Raw genomic sequence first — 17257 nt, 5'->3', positions numbered from 1 at the left:
GGGTCTGACTCCCAGACTGACCACCTCCTGTTTAGATGACTCCACACAGGTCCCTCCACTCCAACACTGACACAGTCAGACCAGAGGACTATTCCTTAGAGAGATCTGTGGATTGCACTCGCTTAGGTCTGCTCTCCTGTACCCCGTGCAGCCAATGTCTACACACAGCCCTTCTCCACCCAGTTACCACCTCCTCCAAAGCCTCAGAGGGTATGTCCCCATGCATCAGACAGCTCCTGAGGACCACATCATCACATTTACCCATACCCAGGACCCCAGGAGTCTGTGGGCCCTTCCCGTTCCTTACCCCATGTCCTGTAATGGCTGAGTACCAGCTAGGGCCCTATCAGTGAGCTGGTCAAGAGGAGCAGTCCCTCAAGGCCTGTTTTACCCAAGGAGCCTTCCCTGGGGTTGTGGCCCTGGGGCCTACCTTCCTGCATCCGGGACCCTCCTCCATTAGATCAGAGCCACAGGGATGGCCCAGGAGTCCCAGTGTTGCTAATCTAGACCTAGAGCAGAGAGCCGTGCCCAAGGGCCCAACTTTTGTTACTTGCTTACCTCTCTCTTTAGTCATATCACTTCACCACTCTCTCTTAAAGGCCTACAAATCCCTAAAATTTATTACGTGCTTCCACGCACGCACGCGCGCGCACGCGCGCGCGCACACACACACACACACACACACACACACACACACTGCAGCTTAGTGCCATCCTAACCCAGCATATGACAGCCCTCACTTACTGCCCTTAAATTCAGGTCCCCTTCTGCTTCCTGCCCCTTTGCCCCCAATTCCCACTCTACGCTACCCTGTGCTTCTGGCTCTGACCTTCTTCTCATACCTTTTCCAGCTCTGAAAACGTAGCCATACCCTGCTCCCTATACTAGGCCCTGTGTGACAGCCCTCACCATCCTTGCCTTGGGGCAGAAATAGTCCGTGGTCCCATCCCTTTCTCCCAGCCACGACGTCCAGGCTTCTTAGGGAAGCAGAAGGCAGGCAGGACAGGGGCATGAATGCAGAAACTAACAGGAGCTGTGGATGCTGCATACATGGTTGGGGTTATGGCATATTCTGGTTATGGGGTTAGCAGCAGGTTGTGGGTTTGGGAGGAGGAGGACTCTAGCACACAGAAGTGGAGAGGTGGATGCTGTAGGTAAGGGACACCAGGGACCAAAGGTGCTACCAAGCAGGAGGTGAGCCTGGGGGCCAGGAGATAGGAAGCAAGGTGGGTCAGAAGCAGACCAAGCCAGGTCCCACAGGTTGTATGAAGTGTGGATGAGAAAGGCCAAATTCCTTCAGCTCCATTGCAGCTAGTCTCTTACAACAGGACTACGGCTGACTATCAGAGTATGATGATAGATAGGGAGGACTCTCCTGCCCGCTCATAGTCTTTGAGATGAGCCTGACAACTAGCAGATCCCTGAACCTATCCCCAGGCCACGTGCTGTACAGATGGCACAAGGACCTCTGGGATGACGGTGGCTGCAGCGGAGGGCTGTGTGTAGTCAGGGATAGACACCCTCTGACTCTGAGACCTGAACGTCACCATTGCTCTGGGTTGGACTGAATTCTGTAGATGAAGCAATGCAAAAAGAGTTGGGAGGCAGGATCCCACTGTTAAATCTGGAGACAAGAGCGGCTCCTAACATCCCAGTTCGGGTGACCCAGGAGGGCATTCATCCACACCTTGCAGACAGAATTGAGCTAACGCCCTATCTCTGAAGGCTCATAGAGGAGTCTAAATTTCAAACGAGGGTCCCAATTCCAAGGCAGTTGTCAGCATGGGGTAGAGTTCAGCCGTCAAGGAAGCCTTGAAGAATATGAGTGAGAACAGGAGGGAAGGCGTGTGGTGGGCCACAGGGAGACAGGGATGAGAGAGAGAGAGCAAATGGCCCCGTCACAGTGAGTGACCCTCTTGTTGGGAAGAAAACCTCCAAGATGTGGAGGAAAAGCTCAGCCCAGTATGGACTTGGCCACCAGAAGGGAAAGGCCAGAAGAAATCCCAGAGAGATGGAGTTGGGAGAGAGGATCTAGAGGAGTATAACTTAGATTGGTCCTCAGGAGGTGATTTCTACCCCGAAGGGGGTCCTGCCTTGCTGGACACCATCGAGAGGGTACGTTCAGCTGGCACGTACTAGCAAGAACATGGCATGGTTGGAGCCAACAGGGTGAGGGGGAAGGCCCCCAAAGTTTGGGAGGTGAAAAGGTTCCCAGTGTGCCACCCACTGGCGGAGGTTCTGGGGGGAGGGGCTGCCAGGGACAGGAGAGGTCAGCGGCTTAGCAGGTGGCTTTGGTGGGCAAGGAAATCTCCAGGCTCTGGGCCAGTGGTGGAGAGGTAATCAGAAGGAGGGAGGAAGACAGGGGGAAGGCAAAGGAGCGTCCAGAGTTAGTTATTTGTCCCCCAGACCCCGAACTCCTTCCTCAGCACCTCATTTCCAGGGACACAGCTGATCAGGCCTTGGCATATTCACCCCCGTTTGCTCATTGACTCTGCCTGCCCTTCCAGCCCCAGAGCTATTGATCCTTTTCTGAAAGACCACCGAGGCACAGGCAGGTCCAGTGACTTGCCCAAGGCCAAGCAGAGATTGGCGCTCACACTTGGGGCTTGGTACGCTCTGCTCTCCCGTTTGGGGGAGCTGCTCCTGGATCTTGAAAGAGCCTCTGCCTCCTAGTCCTGCCCCCCCTCCCTCCCTCCCTCCCTGCTGCACTGCCTAGCTGGCTCACCTTTCCTCTGTCTCTCTCTCCTCCCACCCTGCCGTTCCCTCCTCCCTGCCCACCCCCTCCCCTCCCTGCAGGGCCCGAGGGCTGTAACCTGCTCATCTACCATCTGCCCCAGGAGTTTGGGGACGCTGAGCTGATGCAGATGTTCCTCCCTTTCGGTAATGTCATCTCCTCGAAAGTGTTTGTGGATCGGGCGACTAACCAAAGTAAATGCTTTGGTGGGTAAAGATAACAAACCATTCAGCTTCACCTAGGATGGGGGCTGCTCCCACCGACTCCTCCTGCTCCTTCACACTGTCCCAGGTGCTCCTGGGCCCAGCCTCCATCTCCCAGTCCTTTTCTTCTCTTCTGCTCTTCCTCTGGCTTCTCAGCTTTCCCTACCCACGCTCCCTTGGCTCCCACCTCCCAGTCCCAGAAATCCCTTTCTAGACCCAAAGCCCAGTTACAGCCACCAAGAAAGGGAAGGGGGCACTGTGGGTGGGGGTGGGAGTATACCATGTAGAGCCAGACTCATCTTCCCAATGACCTCTCATGCTTAGAGAGTCCAGTTTGAGCCCTAGGGTGAGTGATCCAGGGGGCAGTCGGCCCAAGGAGGCCCTACTTACCCGGCCCCTTAGCCTCTCTCCATCTCTCTGCCCATCCACCTTTCCTCTGCCTGCCCCATTCCTTGTTCCTCTCCTGCCATGCAGTGACCCCACCCTTACACCCACTTCAGGCCACCAGAGTGGGCATTGTTGAGGAGCCAGGAGGAGACTGCCCTCAGGAAGTCTAAGTTCTGAGCGCATCAGAAGCCACAGCTACTTAGCAGCAGTGAGCTATGCCCAGCACCAAGCAATGAAGCAATAAGGAAAGCAGGAGGAGGCTAGAATGAGCATCTGGCTGGAATGAAAGGGGCAAAGGACAGGAAACGAGGCTTTGAGGGATGAGAGGGCTCACAGTTCTAGAGAGGGAGGTCTGCACTAGACTTCTGCCATTCTGTGAGGCGTCTTTGGCTGGCCACATTTTGTTTGTTCTATAAATTTGGCACCTTTATCCAGAAAGGTCCAGATCACATGGGATCCTCTCTCATGCTTACACATCTTTCAATTCCTTCTTGATCCATCTCTCTCCTTTTCATTTACCCTCATCAGAGCATCCTTCAAGGGCAATTATCTACTCATGAGTCCCCAAGGAATAAGAGTATAGAACCCACAGGGTGCCATACACAGAGCCAGAGCTGAGTCTGCCAAACCTTCATGGTGACCCTCAGGTTCTGGGCGTATGAGGAGTGGGAGCCTGTGCTGGCCAGGGAACTTAGGGATGGGCGGGGGCGAGGGAGAGCACAGCGTGGAGAAGCACTAGAAAGCATTAAGTATTGAAGAGTTTCCAGTATGGAATCACAAAAAAACTTGGGATTCAGGGTGTGTCCCCCAGGAGAGTCAAGATCTTGGCACCATGGTGCCCTCCCCTCTGGCAGCGAGCACAGGAAACTCCTGTGATTTTTCTCCAACCACATAGAGTTGCCCCGGCATCTCATTTCTCCTTGGCTATGAAAAACAAAGAGAAAAAAACAGATAGCTGTGCCTCTCCCTACCTGCCTGGCGTGTCTCTTTATGAATTAAGATGATGTATGTAAAACCAAACTGGAAGCCAGTTCCCTTGGGCTTTCCTTTGCAAATGTCATTTATGCCACAAACCTCACGTGAAGAATACCACTAGGAGCCTCCAGCCATATCACGTCTGCCTTATTGTCTGCCCCTCTGGACGCAACCCAGTTTTCAAGTCATTTCCCCAGTGTCTACCCGCCCCAATCCTGCCTAGTCCCTTAGACCACGTGTGCTCTCCAGGACCAAGATTTCTTTTTTCTTTTCTTTTCTCTTCTTTTCCTTTTTTTTTTTTTGAGGGGGACCCTGTCTGTACACCTCTACTCGATTTCTTCTGTTCTCAGACTTCTGTCTAGCCCTCTGCTCCCCCTTAAGCCGCCTGGGTCCCCTGGCTCACTCCTACCTTGACTGCCAGACCCCCAGTGATTGCTCGTGGGCAAGTCATTGACTGCTCTGAGCCTCAGTGCCCTTGTTCATGAAGTAGGGGTGCAGCAGGTGTCCCTAAAGGAGCCTGTGAGGGTCTATGAGATGGCCAAGACAGAGACTTGGCTAGAACAGACCTTCTGTAAGGGCCACAGTCCCCTTTCTTATGAAAAGTGTGCGGCTGTGATCGCGGTCCTGGGCTCACATGCACCCCTCAGAGGCTGTGTAACCTGCCAGTAGGGCTTGCAGGACTCCACGAGGAAAGGATAGCACAGACGCCCCGGGTTGGAAGGAATGCATCCTACCTCTGAGGCTTTTCAGTGTCCGGGAGGCAGGAACTTCTTGAGAGCAGGGTAGGAGGTCCTCTGGCAAAGGAAAGCAGTAAACATGGGGTGCAGTGCTCAGAGCCCAGTAGTCTTCTTGCAGATGCGCCAATGGCTAGTTACTTGATGAAACTCTATGGGGAGGGCCTGTTCCCCTGAGCTCAGAAACACTCGCAGATCCTTGGCTCCCAGAAAGCACTTGCCTTTCCAGCAAGCTGGGCCGCTGCTTTTCTGCAAATGTCCACCAAGTGGCCATCCCTCCTTTTGGCTTCCCCCCAGACGGCTCTGAGGTCCTTCCTCTTCTCTCAGTTTTGCCCTTCTTTCTCCACAAAGAGCCACCAAACCTGAGTGTCCCACTAGAGTGGGTGCCAGAGGTGCCCATGTCGGAGTGGAGAATGAGTGCAGTCAGGTGGAGGGCAGAGGCTTGGCTTCGCTCCCCTTCCTTCGTTAGTTTGGGGGGACCACAGTGAAAACAGACTTACACTTCTGAAAGCCACTCTAGTCTGTGAGCACCTGACTTTAGTCATCAGCACGCAGGTCAGAGGAGAAGGATGGCTGGAGGGGATGCGGAATGGAGGCTGATGGCCACCTGATCTGGTGTACATGTTGATGCTGGTTTTGTTGCTCTGAGCCTGACTTTATCACTTATGCATGCACACGTGCACACGTGAGACACATGCCACCCTTCCCTTCATCTGTCATGATACATGGCTGCATGAATAAACTGAGCAAGGCAAAGAGGAAAAGAGAAGAGCCAGATGTAGACAGTGTCTGGGAGAGAGTGGGAAGGGAAGAGCAGTGGGCAGGAAGGTGAGAGAGAAAAGGTCAGGGAAGCAAGGGTGTAGATATCTCAGGATGAAGTCAGGTCAGGCCCAAGGCACACAGCAAACATCCAGGAAAGCAGCTACTTTGCATGCTTTCTGGCCACACAATGCTTTTTAAAAAAGCCTATCTCACAGCCATCTGGAGACAACTATGTTCTGTGTATAACCTGGCCATCTCAGCCAAGCTGGGCTTCATGTGTTTCATAGGACCTATGTCCGTTTTTTTTTTTACAGAAGATAACCCTCTGGAACAGAATTAAACCAAGCTCTGGAGGGTTTTCTGGAGTATTTGTGGCATACTTTCACTTAATGCCCCTTATTCTGGTCCCTAGCGGCTTGGCCCAGTGGACCACAGAAACCCCTTTCTTACAGGCCAGATAGGGAACTGAGTACAAGGTGTCTATATGAGGAAATGCGTTCAGAGGCGACTTCCAGACCTAAGCCACAGTCTGGCCTATCTGCGGGTGTTGGTCACAAGTGAAACACAGAGCAGAACAGTAGTGAGTGGAAGGCGCTCCTCATCCCTAGGAAAGGCTGGTGCAGGACAAGTCACATGGTGTGTGCTTAGCCAGCGAGCTTCCCACAGCGGTGAGGGCTGCGCACAGCCCCAGGGGTGAAGCGGGGTGGGGGTGGGGGGTGACCGGGCGGTGGAGTGGCTTCCCCGACGTTCCTCCCTCCCGGCCCTCGCACTCCTCTCTCTCCCCAGGCCGGCACCCCGTGCCCTCCCGCTGCCAGGCCCCCTCCTGTCAGGGAGGACAGTGTGCAATAAGCTCCTCCGCCCGCAGGTGTGTCCGCCCTCTCCCGCGGGAGGAGAGGGCCGAGGTGGCGGGCCGGCCGGGGTGGGGGGCGGGCGGGCGCCGCCGGCGTCACCGGGAGCCGAGGAGCAGCTGAGCCCGGGCCGGGGCGCCAGGCCGGGAGGGGCCTGCGGGCGGAGGGGCGGGGCTGAGGCCGGGCCGGGCCGGGGGCGGAGCCTCGAGCCCCGCCCCTCCCCTGCCCTCCTGCCCGCAGCGGCCCCGGGCGGCCCCGTGGAAACCCAGGCCCTGGTCCCTCGTGTCTCGCCAGGCTTCGTGAGCTTCGACAACCCGGCCAGCGCGCAGACCGCCATCCAGGCCATGAACGGCTTCCAGATAGGCATGAAGAGGCTCAAGGTGCAGCTGAAGCGGCCCAAAGACGCCAATCGCCCGTACTGAGCGCCGGCGGGAGCGTCCCCCGGGGGAGACCAGGACTCGCACAGGTAACCAGGGGTGGCAGGGCCTAGGGACGGGAGGTTTGGATGGACCCGTCGCCTCCTCGGGCCTTCCTGCGCCCCGCCCTCACCTGTGCCTTGGACCCGATGCGCCTTGATCAACCTGCACCTGGCTCAAGGCCTACATCATAGGCATAGGACTAAGGTCATCCTGGCAGAATCCCCTCTGCTTTCCAGCCACGAGGGGCAGAAGCAAGGAACCTCTGAGAAGGTGAGCAGAGCCTTGGGCCTGCGCCTTCAGGCTCCCATTGTGGTCCTGTTAGACAGGGACCCTAGATGGGCAGATAGCAAGCTCAGGCCCAACAGTGAGAAAGACCCTCGGGTTTAGCCTTCTCCCGGACTCCTGGCTCTTGCATGCCCAGGTTTGCTGGCAGCTTGCTCCTTGACTACTCTACCCTGTAGCTGCCCTAGCTCAGCCAGGACAGGAGGGTCAGGGATTTTTCAAAGGAACTTTAGCAGGAAACACACAGCAAGAGGACACACACAGCTGAGGCCGGGAGGGTGCAATGTTGGGAGAGGGAACCCTGCCTGGCAGCTAGAGGCAGTTTAGCCACTCCTTTTTGGGTTAAGTGTTCTCCTGGGCAGAGCAGATTACTGGGAAAGGAATGGAGGGAATGCTCCAGGCTATCAAGTCCACCTCTCTCAGTCCCCTTGATGCTACCCACCCCAGCAATCCCCAGCTTAGTCACAGACCAGAGATGAAGGCCACATTCGGCCTCTTCTGGCTCAGGTTGTCCCACCCACCCCTCCTCCCTTTTAATCAGCAGCACTGTGCCTCAGGCACTGTGTTGGGTACATGGGGAAGTTGGAGATAGATTGCCTAGTATTGGTAGGTATGGGAATGGTAGCTGAACTGAAGTAATGTAGTCAGAATTGTCAGGCCAGCCTGAGTTGGTATTGGAGCGGATGAGAAGGTGATGGAGGGAGCATCTGGGGACGAGTGGTCTTCCTTTGGGGTGAGATCAGGGGCAGCATGTCTAAGGAGCAGGCAGGGGCTGCGGGTGTTGCAGGAAGGGCTGAGAGGTGGGAGAGACCCTGCAGGCCACTGTGTGGACTTGGCCCTCCTCTGAAGTGGGAAGGAAGGGATGTTGGGGAGCTGTTCAGGGGAGCTGGGGTAGCCTGCTGCTATGTTGATGCTAGGCTGTAAGGGCTGCAGCTAAGATCAGCTGTATTGACCTTAGTCCAGGGCAGGGCAGACAGTGTGAATGCTTAGATATAATTTGAAGGTAGAGCCAAAGATGCTATTCCTGACACATTAGAAGGTGTGGAAAGGGGAGAGGACCCTGGGGAGACACTCGCAATTCTTCCCTAGTGATAGAAGAACGGAGTCTGTAAGAAAGATTAGGCATGTGAGAGTTAAAACGTTTAAGTGGAGGTTCAGGGTCAGGAGTGTGGGAGGGAGTCTCCAGATTCCCAGTCTCTCCTGTCATGTCATGCTTCCCTGCAGGGGGTACAGGCACCAGCAGAAGATCCTTCTGCAACAGCTGTAGCAGGGGATCCTTTCTCTCGGGGTCAATGTTAGCCAACACTCTGTCAGCCTAAGAGAGCAAAGCTGAGTCTGGGCTCCTCACTCGCAGCCCTGCCAATGTCTGCCTTACATGTACATGAGGCATGTTAGTTTACAGAATCTGAGCACCATTTTGTGCTGGGCATTAGACCTGGCGCTGAAGATCTAGAGATGAGTGGGTTGCATCACAGAGTAATGCACACACAGGCACGAGATGCAGCCAGCAGATGGGTGTGCTCCCACTGAGGAACGACTCGACTCGGTCACGAAGCTCTTTCTGGAGAGAGTACTCTAAGATGCATGCCAGGCTTCTGTTTCCTCCCTAATGAAGCCATGATTTTTGAAGTTGATCAGAGGATTGGCAGAAGCCTGTGGGTATTTTTGCTAGCAGCTTCTGTCCTACCCTTATGGCCTAAGCAAGGCTAGAACCTCTAAGTCAGAAATTCCTAGATGAAGAGTGGGAAAAGGCAAGTGTGCTGTGTGGGACGTGAAGGAAGAAGTGGACCACAGGGTGGATAGATCCAGCTGGCACTCAGACTTGGGAGGAGTTCTTCCACCAGTAAATACAAAGGCCATGAAGATGACCACCACAGACTTTCATATGCCAGGCATCGCTCTGACAGGTAACAGTTGGTAACATGGAGCTACCAGCTGTGACTCCCTATCAGGGGGGAAGTACCAGGATTCCTACTCCACAAGTGAGCACAGAGGGATTAAGTGACTTGCCATCAGCCAGTGAGCAATGGAGCCAAAATTTTGAAGCCAGGAGAATGGAGAACTACTGCCCTTATCACAGCTCTGCTACCCACAGCACCTTGAACTTCAGAAAGCACGCTATATGGCTCTTTGGAACCAGCCGTCTGATTGCCTCCTCCCTACGATACACGGTCTTAAGCTGTGACGGGACATAACTCCTATGATCAAGTTGCCTTTTAGTTTTCATTCAGATAGTATTTAGGGACTTTGCAACCAAGAGCATGGAAGCTGTAGGAGGAGGGTTCTCAGGGAAGGTGGAGCTAGTCAAGGCAGTTGAGGGAACAGCACACACAGAGGCCACTCAAAGAATGTACTGTCATAGGTCAGTGGACGGTGTTTATAAATGGTGAGGTGTAAGCTGGAGCTATTCGTGGTTAGGACAAGGAAGCCTGAGTTGAGACTTGAGGGAGCAGGTAAAGCTGGGAGCAGCTAGATGGTGAGGAGGTGACTCGGGCTAGGTGGTCACTCTGTAGTAGTAAGATGAGATGTACAAGCAGGCTTGGTGGTCCAAGGCCAAGTCAGAGCCGCTGAGAGACATGTCTGGGGAAGAGAGATTCAAGCAAGGTAGCTGGGCAACATGGCTGGGTTTGGTTCCACAAACTGAGGCCCCAATAGGGTGGGGTCGAGGTTGGGGACAGCAGGGCTCTCCTCCCTTGCTGGTTTCCTGTCTCCACTGGCTATTTGGGCCTGGTGTGTGCCCGACCTGTGCAAGGCTGGACTATAGCTTGATGTCTGGGTCATCTATGGCTAGAGTCAAGCTATTTTAGATGGTGTATCTGAATTGGTCCTACCTGGACCAATTCACCAACTTGGTGAACCAGAACATTCCAGACTTGATCTTAGTTTGACCTATGCTGGTCAGGACCCAATTACCACCTCCAGGGCTATTACTAAAATTACTACCACAGGGCTGTGCTCTGTGAGGTACCCCTCCTTGGGGGATGGACACATGAGAGACTGTTCTGTGTGTCTGTGGCCTAGTGTAGGAGAGATGAGGCTTGTATAAGAGAGTTCCCTGATGGAGTTTTGAGAAGAGCAGCTGTATATATTCAGGTCCGAGTCCACATGCGAAGGACAGTGTCTGGCACCAAGGGACAGCTGGACTGAAGCTAGGGAGAAAGGAAGAGCAGACTCTTAGGGAGTTTGGGCTCTGGAACCAGTGTGTCTTCTCACTGCAGTTTTCAGAGCTGACACCCGATGGCAATGTACTCCTTGGTTCTTATGCCAAAAGGACCCTCTAACCAGGCAGCCCAGCAGAGAGGGCTTCTGTGAGGGGTTGGAAATGCAGAAGAGGGTGGCAGTCAGGATGTAGTGGGCACGTGAAAGCAAGGTCTGATGCTGGAAAAGCAAAGAACCCAGCGTGAGCTGACAGCCAGGGTGGCTGGGGAGTGCTCTAAGGAAGGTTGAGCTGGAGGCCATGCGTGGGCCCAGCTGCTTGGCAAATGGAGTTTATCTACAGCAATATTGGGAGATTCTAGGCTTCCCTTCTACTTTTAAGCAAACCAAGACAGAGATTGGAAGTATACTGCACAGGGGCTGGTGGGTGGAAGACCCTGGAGACAAACTGAGAATGTGCAGGTCTTGGCACAGGGCTGCGTGCTACAGAGAAACAGGGAGCGGGGAGCAAGCTCACAGCTAACCTCGGGAGGGGAGTTGAAGCAGGAACCCTAGACACAGGGTACCCCAGAAGTGAGCAACGTGAAAGCAGTTTTTCTTAACCCGGGGGTTCCAGCTAGGGAGATGGGACAGCCTGGAAAGCTGCCGGTGATAGTGTGGAGAAGGCAAGGGGCAGAAGAATGGAGGAAGGGTCCACAGAGCCAAGGAACGAGCAACAAGGGGCAAGGGCAGCACATTGCCTTCCGCAGCCCCGAGCTGCAGCTCTCTACAGGCCCCTTTCTCAGGCCTGAGCTGCAGGCCTCTCTGAGGCCTTCCCAGCACAGGAGCAACCTTGGCTTGGGCAGCTGGTGAGCAAGCCAGAGTAGGAGGCGATCACGAAAGAATGGGCAGTGCTCAGGATGTTACAGGACATCAGGGATTTTGATATAATTTACTCTACACCTCTAAACCAAAGGCGTTGGTTTGCCAGAGCAAAGAAAGAGGTGTAGAGGTGGACCAGGACACCCTTTCCGAGGGTGGGGCTCCTCAGGTGGGAGGGTGCTGCCTAGGTGGACTACACTGGTGGCAGAGTGCCTCAGGAGACTCAGCTGTCCCAGGTGCACAGCCTCTCAGGGCACACTGGCTCCCCTGCAGGCCCTCAGGTGAGGAGAAAGAACGGAAGGTGTTAACAGAGCTTGCTCCCCGACACCTGCTTGCTGGCTACGGTGGTGTGAGGGGCTGATTTTTTTTTTCTGGCCCCCTCACCAAACTGCCTGTACCCCTTCCTCTTCCCGACGCATGATGGGTGCCCTTAGGGGCCCCGTGTGAGGTTCTGCTCCTGATCACAGTGTGCCATGTGTCTGCATAAGTAGCTGTGTGTGTATATGTGTGTGTTGATGTGCTCACCTTGTCCGTCTGCTGGCTTCTTCCATCCTCTGAGTTCCCTTCGGTTCCCCTATGATTTGAATGCTGTTTTCTCATCCAAGCTTTTAGACTGATGCTGTGGTCTGGTGCTGTATAAATATTTTTTTTTCCTTTTCCTTTTGTTTTAACTTCTTCCTCCCCCTTCTTTTACCCTCAGCCCTCTCCCTGCCCCTCCCCCTCTCTAATCCCGCTCGCCCTACCCCTCCCTGCCCTCTCCCCACACTCTCTTGTCCCCCCTCTCTCTCTCTCTCCATATATAAATATATATATATAAATCTTTTCTTCTTTTGTCATTCGACCAAATTCCAACAACCCAACCAGGGCCAGTCAAATCCACCACAGTCTCGCGCTGAGCTAGGATTAAAGTTCACGTAATGACATGAAAGTGGAGAAAAGTCCCCCATCCGTAAGTTCACATCAACTCGAAGTTCACAGTGTGACATGATGGCGTCATGTAACAAGGCCAAGAATCGGTTGCATGACACTTGCCGTCAAGTTTCGTGGAGGTGCTGTGATTGGAGCGTTTTTTTTCCTTGGATGTCGTACCCGTGGATGATTGGCCAGTCATGATCACACGTGCATTCTCTTAACCCTTGTGCTGCCACGGTCTCTTTTGTTGTGCTCTTTTTCGTTTTTTCGTTCTCGGTGCTTGCAGTGGTTTTATTTTCTGTTGTTTGGTTTTTCTTGTTCAGCGTTTTTTTTTTTTTTAAATGCTTCTCTAGATGTCACATAGAGAAAGAAAAAAAAAAAAACCAAAACGAAAGAACAAAACAAAACAAAAAAATTAGTAAAACTAAAAGACAAATTCCTCAATTATCAAACATGGGATCGTTTAACTGTATAAACCATTCTTTTTTTTTCTTAAAAATAAGGAAAACATCTTAAAATATTTCTGCGTGGTTGATTTACTTGCACTTGAAAATATTGTGATTTTATTTTTTTCTAGAAATTTGGGGGCCTTTTTCAATTGACACTTTCCTAGGTTTGGTCTTTTTCGAGCTAGTCTATTTTAAATCTCACCTTAAAAGGAAATATCAAAACCAAAATATCTATAGTAACAAAATGATAAAGAAAAAAAAAATTCTAAGCCAAAAAGCTAGAGTCCAAAACCAGAGTCTCTGAGAGAGAGCCTGGTAAAAATTGTAAGGTTTGTATTGTAGCCACTGCTGCTAAATTGAATGTGGGGAGGGCGGGGTGGGGGGGGTCACGGGAGGGCATTTTTGGTTGGTCCGGAAGAAACAGTAGCAACAAAAGCAAAATGCATCTTTTTATTTACAACTGAAAAAGGGTCCTTGACAAGTGTTTTTTAATTTTATTATTATTTTCTTTGGTGTTGTAATTGTTTAGACTGCTGTGTACGGTTTGCTGTTTGTTGAATCAACAGTGTGAAAACCTGCCAGCATGGATTGATACACGCATGACTTGTCCCTCCAGTGGGGGCTTTGCAGTTATAATTTTCTTGATGTAACCAGTCACCCCCATGTATAAGTGGAAGCTGCTTGCTAGAATGGAGATGAGTCTCATTTGTTAATTCACAATGATTAAGCATTCGCCTTCTGGTTCTAGTCAGATCATGATTTTTTTTTTTTCCTTAAAAGCAAAACAAAACAAAAACCACCATTGGAAACAGAATCCAAGAACTGTTTCAGCTAATTTGTTTAAGTTTGATAATTAAATCTATTTTGACCTTTTTTAGGTTCTCCTGTCCAATCCCTGGAAGTTCTGACTTTCCTCTAAATTCCCTGGCATGTATGAGAAAGTATTGTGTATGTGCATATGTGTGTGCACAAATGCATTCACACACACATATCCATGTATATACACATATGTGCAGGTGAATATATTCTACACATATATCCAGATATACATATATATACACGCAGCCTCGCAAATAGTTACTGACCTTGGGGAAGGAGTCGTTGGTTAGAAAATGGGCAAGGATTTGGCAAAATTTGAGAAGCAGCTCACTCTGTCTTCCTTGTTTTCCTCAAGCTGGGGGGGTGGGGGGGTTGGTCTGGCCTGCCACATTTCTGCTGTCTTGTTTGCTAGGCTTCTGTATACATATGGTATCTGGGCTAGGTCCCTCGGGACAAGTCTAATTCCAAATTTATATCCCACAGTCCCAAATTCTTCCCTTAGATCTAGCAGTCCCTCAATCCAGAACCCTTCTTAAGGAAGCCAAATCAAGAATTCTCTTCCAACTCTAAGTCCCAGCTCTAACCATCATCACTAGACTGCCCAGTGGTTTCTCAGTCTGAATCTAGAAGAATGAATTTCTTTTGGCTGTATCATGATCATGACTAATTCTCATACTGGTCTCTCTTCCTTCCCACCCACCATCCCCCAGAAATCCCATCTTCCCCAAAGGCAGGATCCTTTTGGTGTTTGGATGCATTCTGTGTTTTCACACTTGGCTTAATCAGCCCTGATTTTCTTCATTTTAGGGCAGGATGCTGAACGGGCTACATTAAAAACAAACCTCTTTCTCTCTCTATTTATAAATGAGAACTGTTGGATGACACCTTTGACATATCAGCCAATACCAATCAAGCTGAAGACTCCAGACACTCTGTGTGACTGTAACATTTCTTCAAGGAAAGTATATCGTCTATGGAGTGCAGAGGGCACGTGTTTGGGGAAAAATATACACGACATAAAGATGACGACGACGAAGAAAAATGAGACAAAACAAACAAACAAAACCCCGCAACTTTAAAACAAAATAACGTGAGCCCAGATGGGGAAGCTGAAGGGCTGGGCACTAGGAGGAGACACTGCAGCTGCCGACCGATCCTGGGGCTTTTCCAGCCCGCGGGCGCCTGAAGCAGGCAGGGGCAAGCGTGCAGCAGCGGGGCCTGGTCCCCAGCAAGCGGCTGGGAGGCCGCCACTGAGCATCTCTGTCATTCCTTTAGCTATTTAGGGACCAAAGGACCAAACTTTTTATTGCAGATGTGTAGCTCTGTCAATTAGAGGTGGAATGGAGACCAAACTCCTTCCTGCCTCCGTGGCTGTTCTTGAAACAGCTTAGAGCAATTCTATGAAAAAATGTAATAAAAAATAATAAAAAAAAAACAAAAAAAATAAAAAATGAAAAAAAAAAACAGGAAAAAATATTGCTTCAACGCTTTTAAAACAGCAAGATACTAGTTCTTTGATACTTCGAGAGGCGCTTTGATTACCCCCATTGAAGTCTCTGAAACTTTCCTATGGTTTTCTGTATTATATGTCCGGATGGAGCTGTTAAGATAAACACACTGGTGGATATTTGGGGAAAGCAACAAAGATATTAAATCATTAACCATGAAGAGTGAGAACACAAGGGGAACCAGGGGACTTCGAAGGCAAGGTAATTGTTGTGAAAAGTCTGTAAATGCTTCTAACTCTTCCCCCTCTTAAAATCATAATAGTTGTACAGAATTTTAAAAGGAAAAGTTTAAAATACCTATATCATAGAAGAAAAAAAATTAGAGGAAAGCAAAAAAATAAAAAATAAAAAAAGGAAAAAAAAAACCTTATAGAAGTTAGCGTTATGCTAAAATCCCAGATGTTGTAGGACTGTACTTCTGTAGAGTTTAGACTGAGCATCGATCCCGTCTCCCCGCGAGTGCTGTCGGACTGGGTCCCCAAGGGCCAGGCCGGACTGTCCAGACCTGCGGGCTCCAGCCGGAAGCGCCCCTCCGCAAGGAAGCGTCTCTCCGGAAGCGTCCTGCCGCCTCTCGCTTCGCCCGCCCGCCCGGGAGCCGCGCGCGTGCGCGCTCTCTCCGCCCTCCTCACCTCTGCTTCACACGCCTTCTGTGCTTGTTCGGAGACTTTCCAGGTCAGGGAGAACTGGGAACTTTTCATCTTCAAACAACTAGACAACACACACACACACAAAACCTTAAACAAGAGAGAGAAAAACAAACAATCTTTGAAGAATTTCTGAAACTGTTTACAAGGAATTTTGAAAAACAGGGATGTTTAAATGATGCCGGCTCTGTTTTTCTGTAAATAAATTTGCATATTTTGTAGGACTTTTAATTGTAATGATAGAGAAAAACAAGGAAAACTATTTAATGAAAGCACGATATTTATCTTTGGTAAATGACTTTAGAGCAGTTAAAGACATTGCTTAAAAAAACTCAGAATCAGAAAAAACACTGAATTATTTAAGAACACATATATTTTAAAGTATAACATATTTATTATAATTTATTTGCACCCTTGGGAAGACTTGCTGTGCATTCTGCCTCAAGAGCTTCTCATTGATGTCCATCTGGAGGCCAGAGGGGTCTCGGAACTACCATTTTTTTTTTTTTTCCTTTAGAACGACGAAATTCTGGTTGTTCTCAGGCCTCCTCCCTTTTCTTTCTGTCTGTTAGGTTGTTGTTTTACTTCATTTAGTTTTCTTTTTCTTTCTCTTGACTCCTCCTTTTAGGATGTCCAGATGTTGTAAAAAAAAAAAAAAAATCAGCTGCAGTTCAGTACAACTGCTCTTTTCACACTGACTCCCGAAAACTCCTTGTAACCTTCTGTAACTATTGGATGACGCTTTCTCCAGCTTAGCCCTAAATAAAGCACAGTTTAAAAAAAACAACAACAACTCAAAAGAGTTCTTACTGCTCGGTGCCTCTCAGGTTCTTTCCAGTTGTGTTTCAAGGTGTCAAGGTCTGTCCAGGACCTTTCTTTTCCTGGGGTCTGCCATACAAGTCCTCACTGTGACCCCAGCAGTGTGTGGGAACAATAAAAGGCAGGCCTGTTCATCCGAAGAAAACTTCAATTGTTATATTTGAGAAAGTCTCCATTGCAAATCCATGGTTTGGGCTTCCTGGGGGAGAACTGGTCACAGTGCCTAGGCATAAATATTACGGTCCCCATTTCCCCTTGACCAATGGAAAGCGGACCTGTCTGACCTGAGGATGAACTTAGAGTCTGCCAAGGTGATGTTATGTCTCCAGTGAGGGGAGGGACACAATCCCAACTTGGCCACGGAGCCTTTTGCTCTTGACCCTGCACCTGCAAGGACAGTTTGCCTGGATGGAGAAAACAGGAATGTGAATGATGCCCTTGGAGTTCATGTTCTGGGGAGAGTAGAGGGAGATGAGCTGGAGTTCCACTCTGGGAAGCCTCTTTTGAGTGCTGTCTGCCCACACTTAGACATAGAATGTCTTGGATGCCTTGGGAGCAGGTGAGTAATGTCCTAAATGGGAAAGGACAAGAAACAGGGTTTACTGGAGACCAGCAGTGGGACTCCTGAGTGATAGCTTGGACAGAGGAACGCCAGCCATGTTTTTCTCAGGTCCTTCATGAAAAGTACTTTCTCAGTGCTCTTTCCCCTTTCTCGCCTAGTTCTCAGCATTCAACCCTGAACTCT

General features: G+C 50.7%; 1 protein-coding gene across 36 annotated transcripts in view; it reads left to right on the top strand.

Annotated features, from left to right (window-relative positions):
• Positions 1–16389, top strand: part of Celf4 (CUGBP Elav-like family member 4) — a 287070-nt gene extending 270681 nt beyond the window's left edge. For 12 of the 36 annotated variants that reach the window (XM_042264197.2, XM_076554854.1, XM_016003025.3 and 9 more), the window contains exons 11-15: positions 2797–2880; positions 6582–6660; positions 6938–7109; positions 12226–12310; positions 14349–16389. In XM_042264197.2, coding sequence (XP_042120131.1) covers positions 2797–2880; positions 6582–6660; positions 6938–7109; positions 12226–12279 — 389 coding nt within the window. In that variant the 3' untranslated portion in view covers positions 12280–12310; positions 14349–16389. Of the gene's footprint in view, positions 1–2796; positions 2941–6581; positions 6661–6937; positions 7110–12225; positions 12311–14348 lie in introns of those variants that run through there. The other 24 variants (XM_042264209.2, XM_042264208.2, XM_006971417.4 and 21 more) reach the window with 4 other exon arrangements.
• Positions 16390–17257: the final 868 nt, after the last annotated feature.

This window comes from Peromyscus maniculatus, chromosome 19, assembly GCF_049852395.1.
Source record: "Peromyscus maniculatus bairdii isolate BWxNUB_F1_BW_parent chromosome 19, HU_Pman_BW_mat_3.1, whole genome shotgun sequence".
Classification (NCBI taxonomy): Eukaryota; Metazoa; Chordata; class Mammalia; order Rodentia; family Cricetidae; genus Peromyscus; species Peromyscus maniculatus.
Note: the sequence above shows the minus strand (reverse complement) of the source record. Positions and strands in the feature narration are given on the sequence as shown.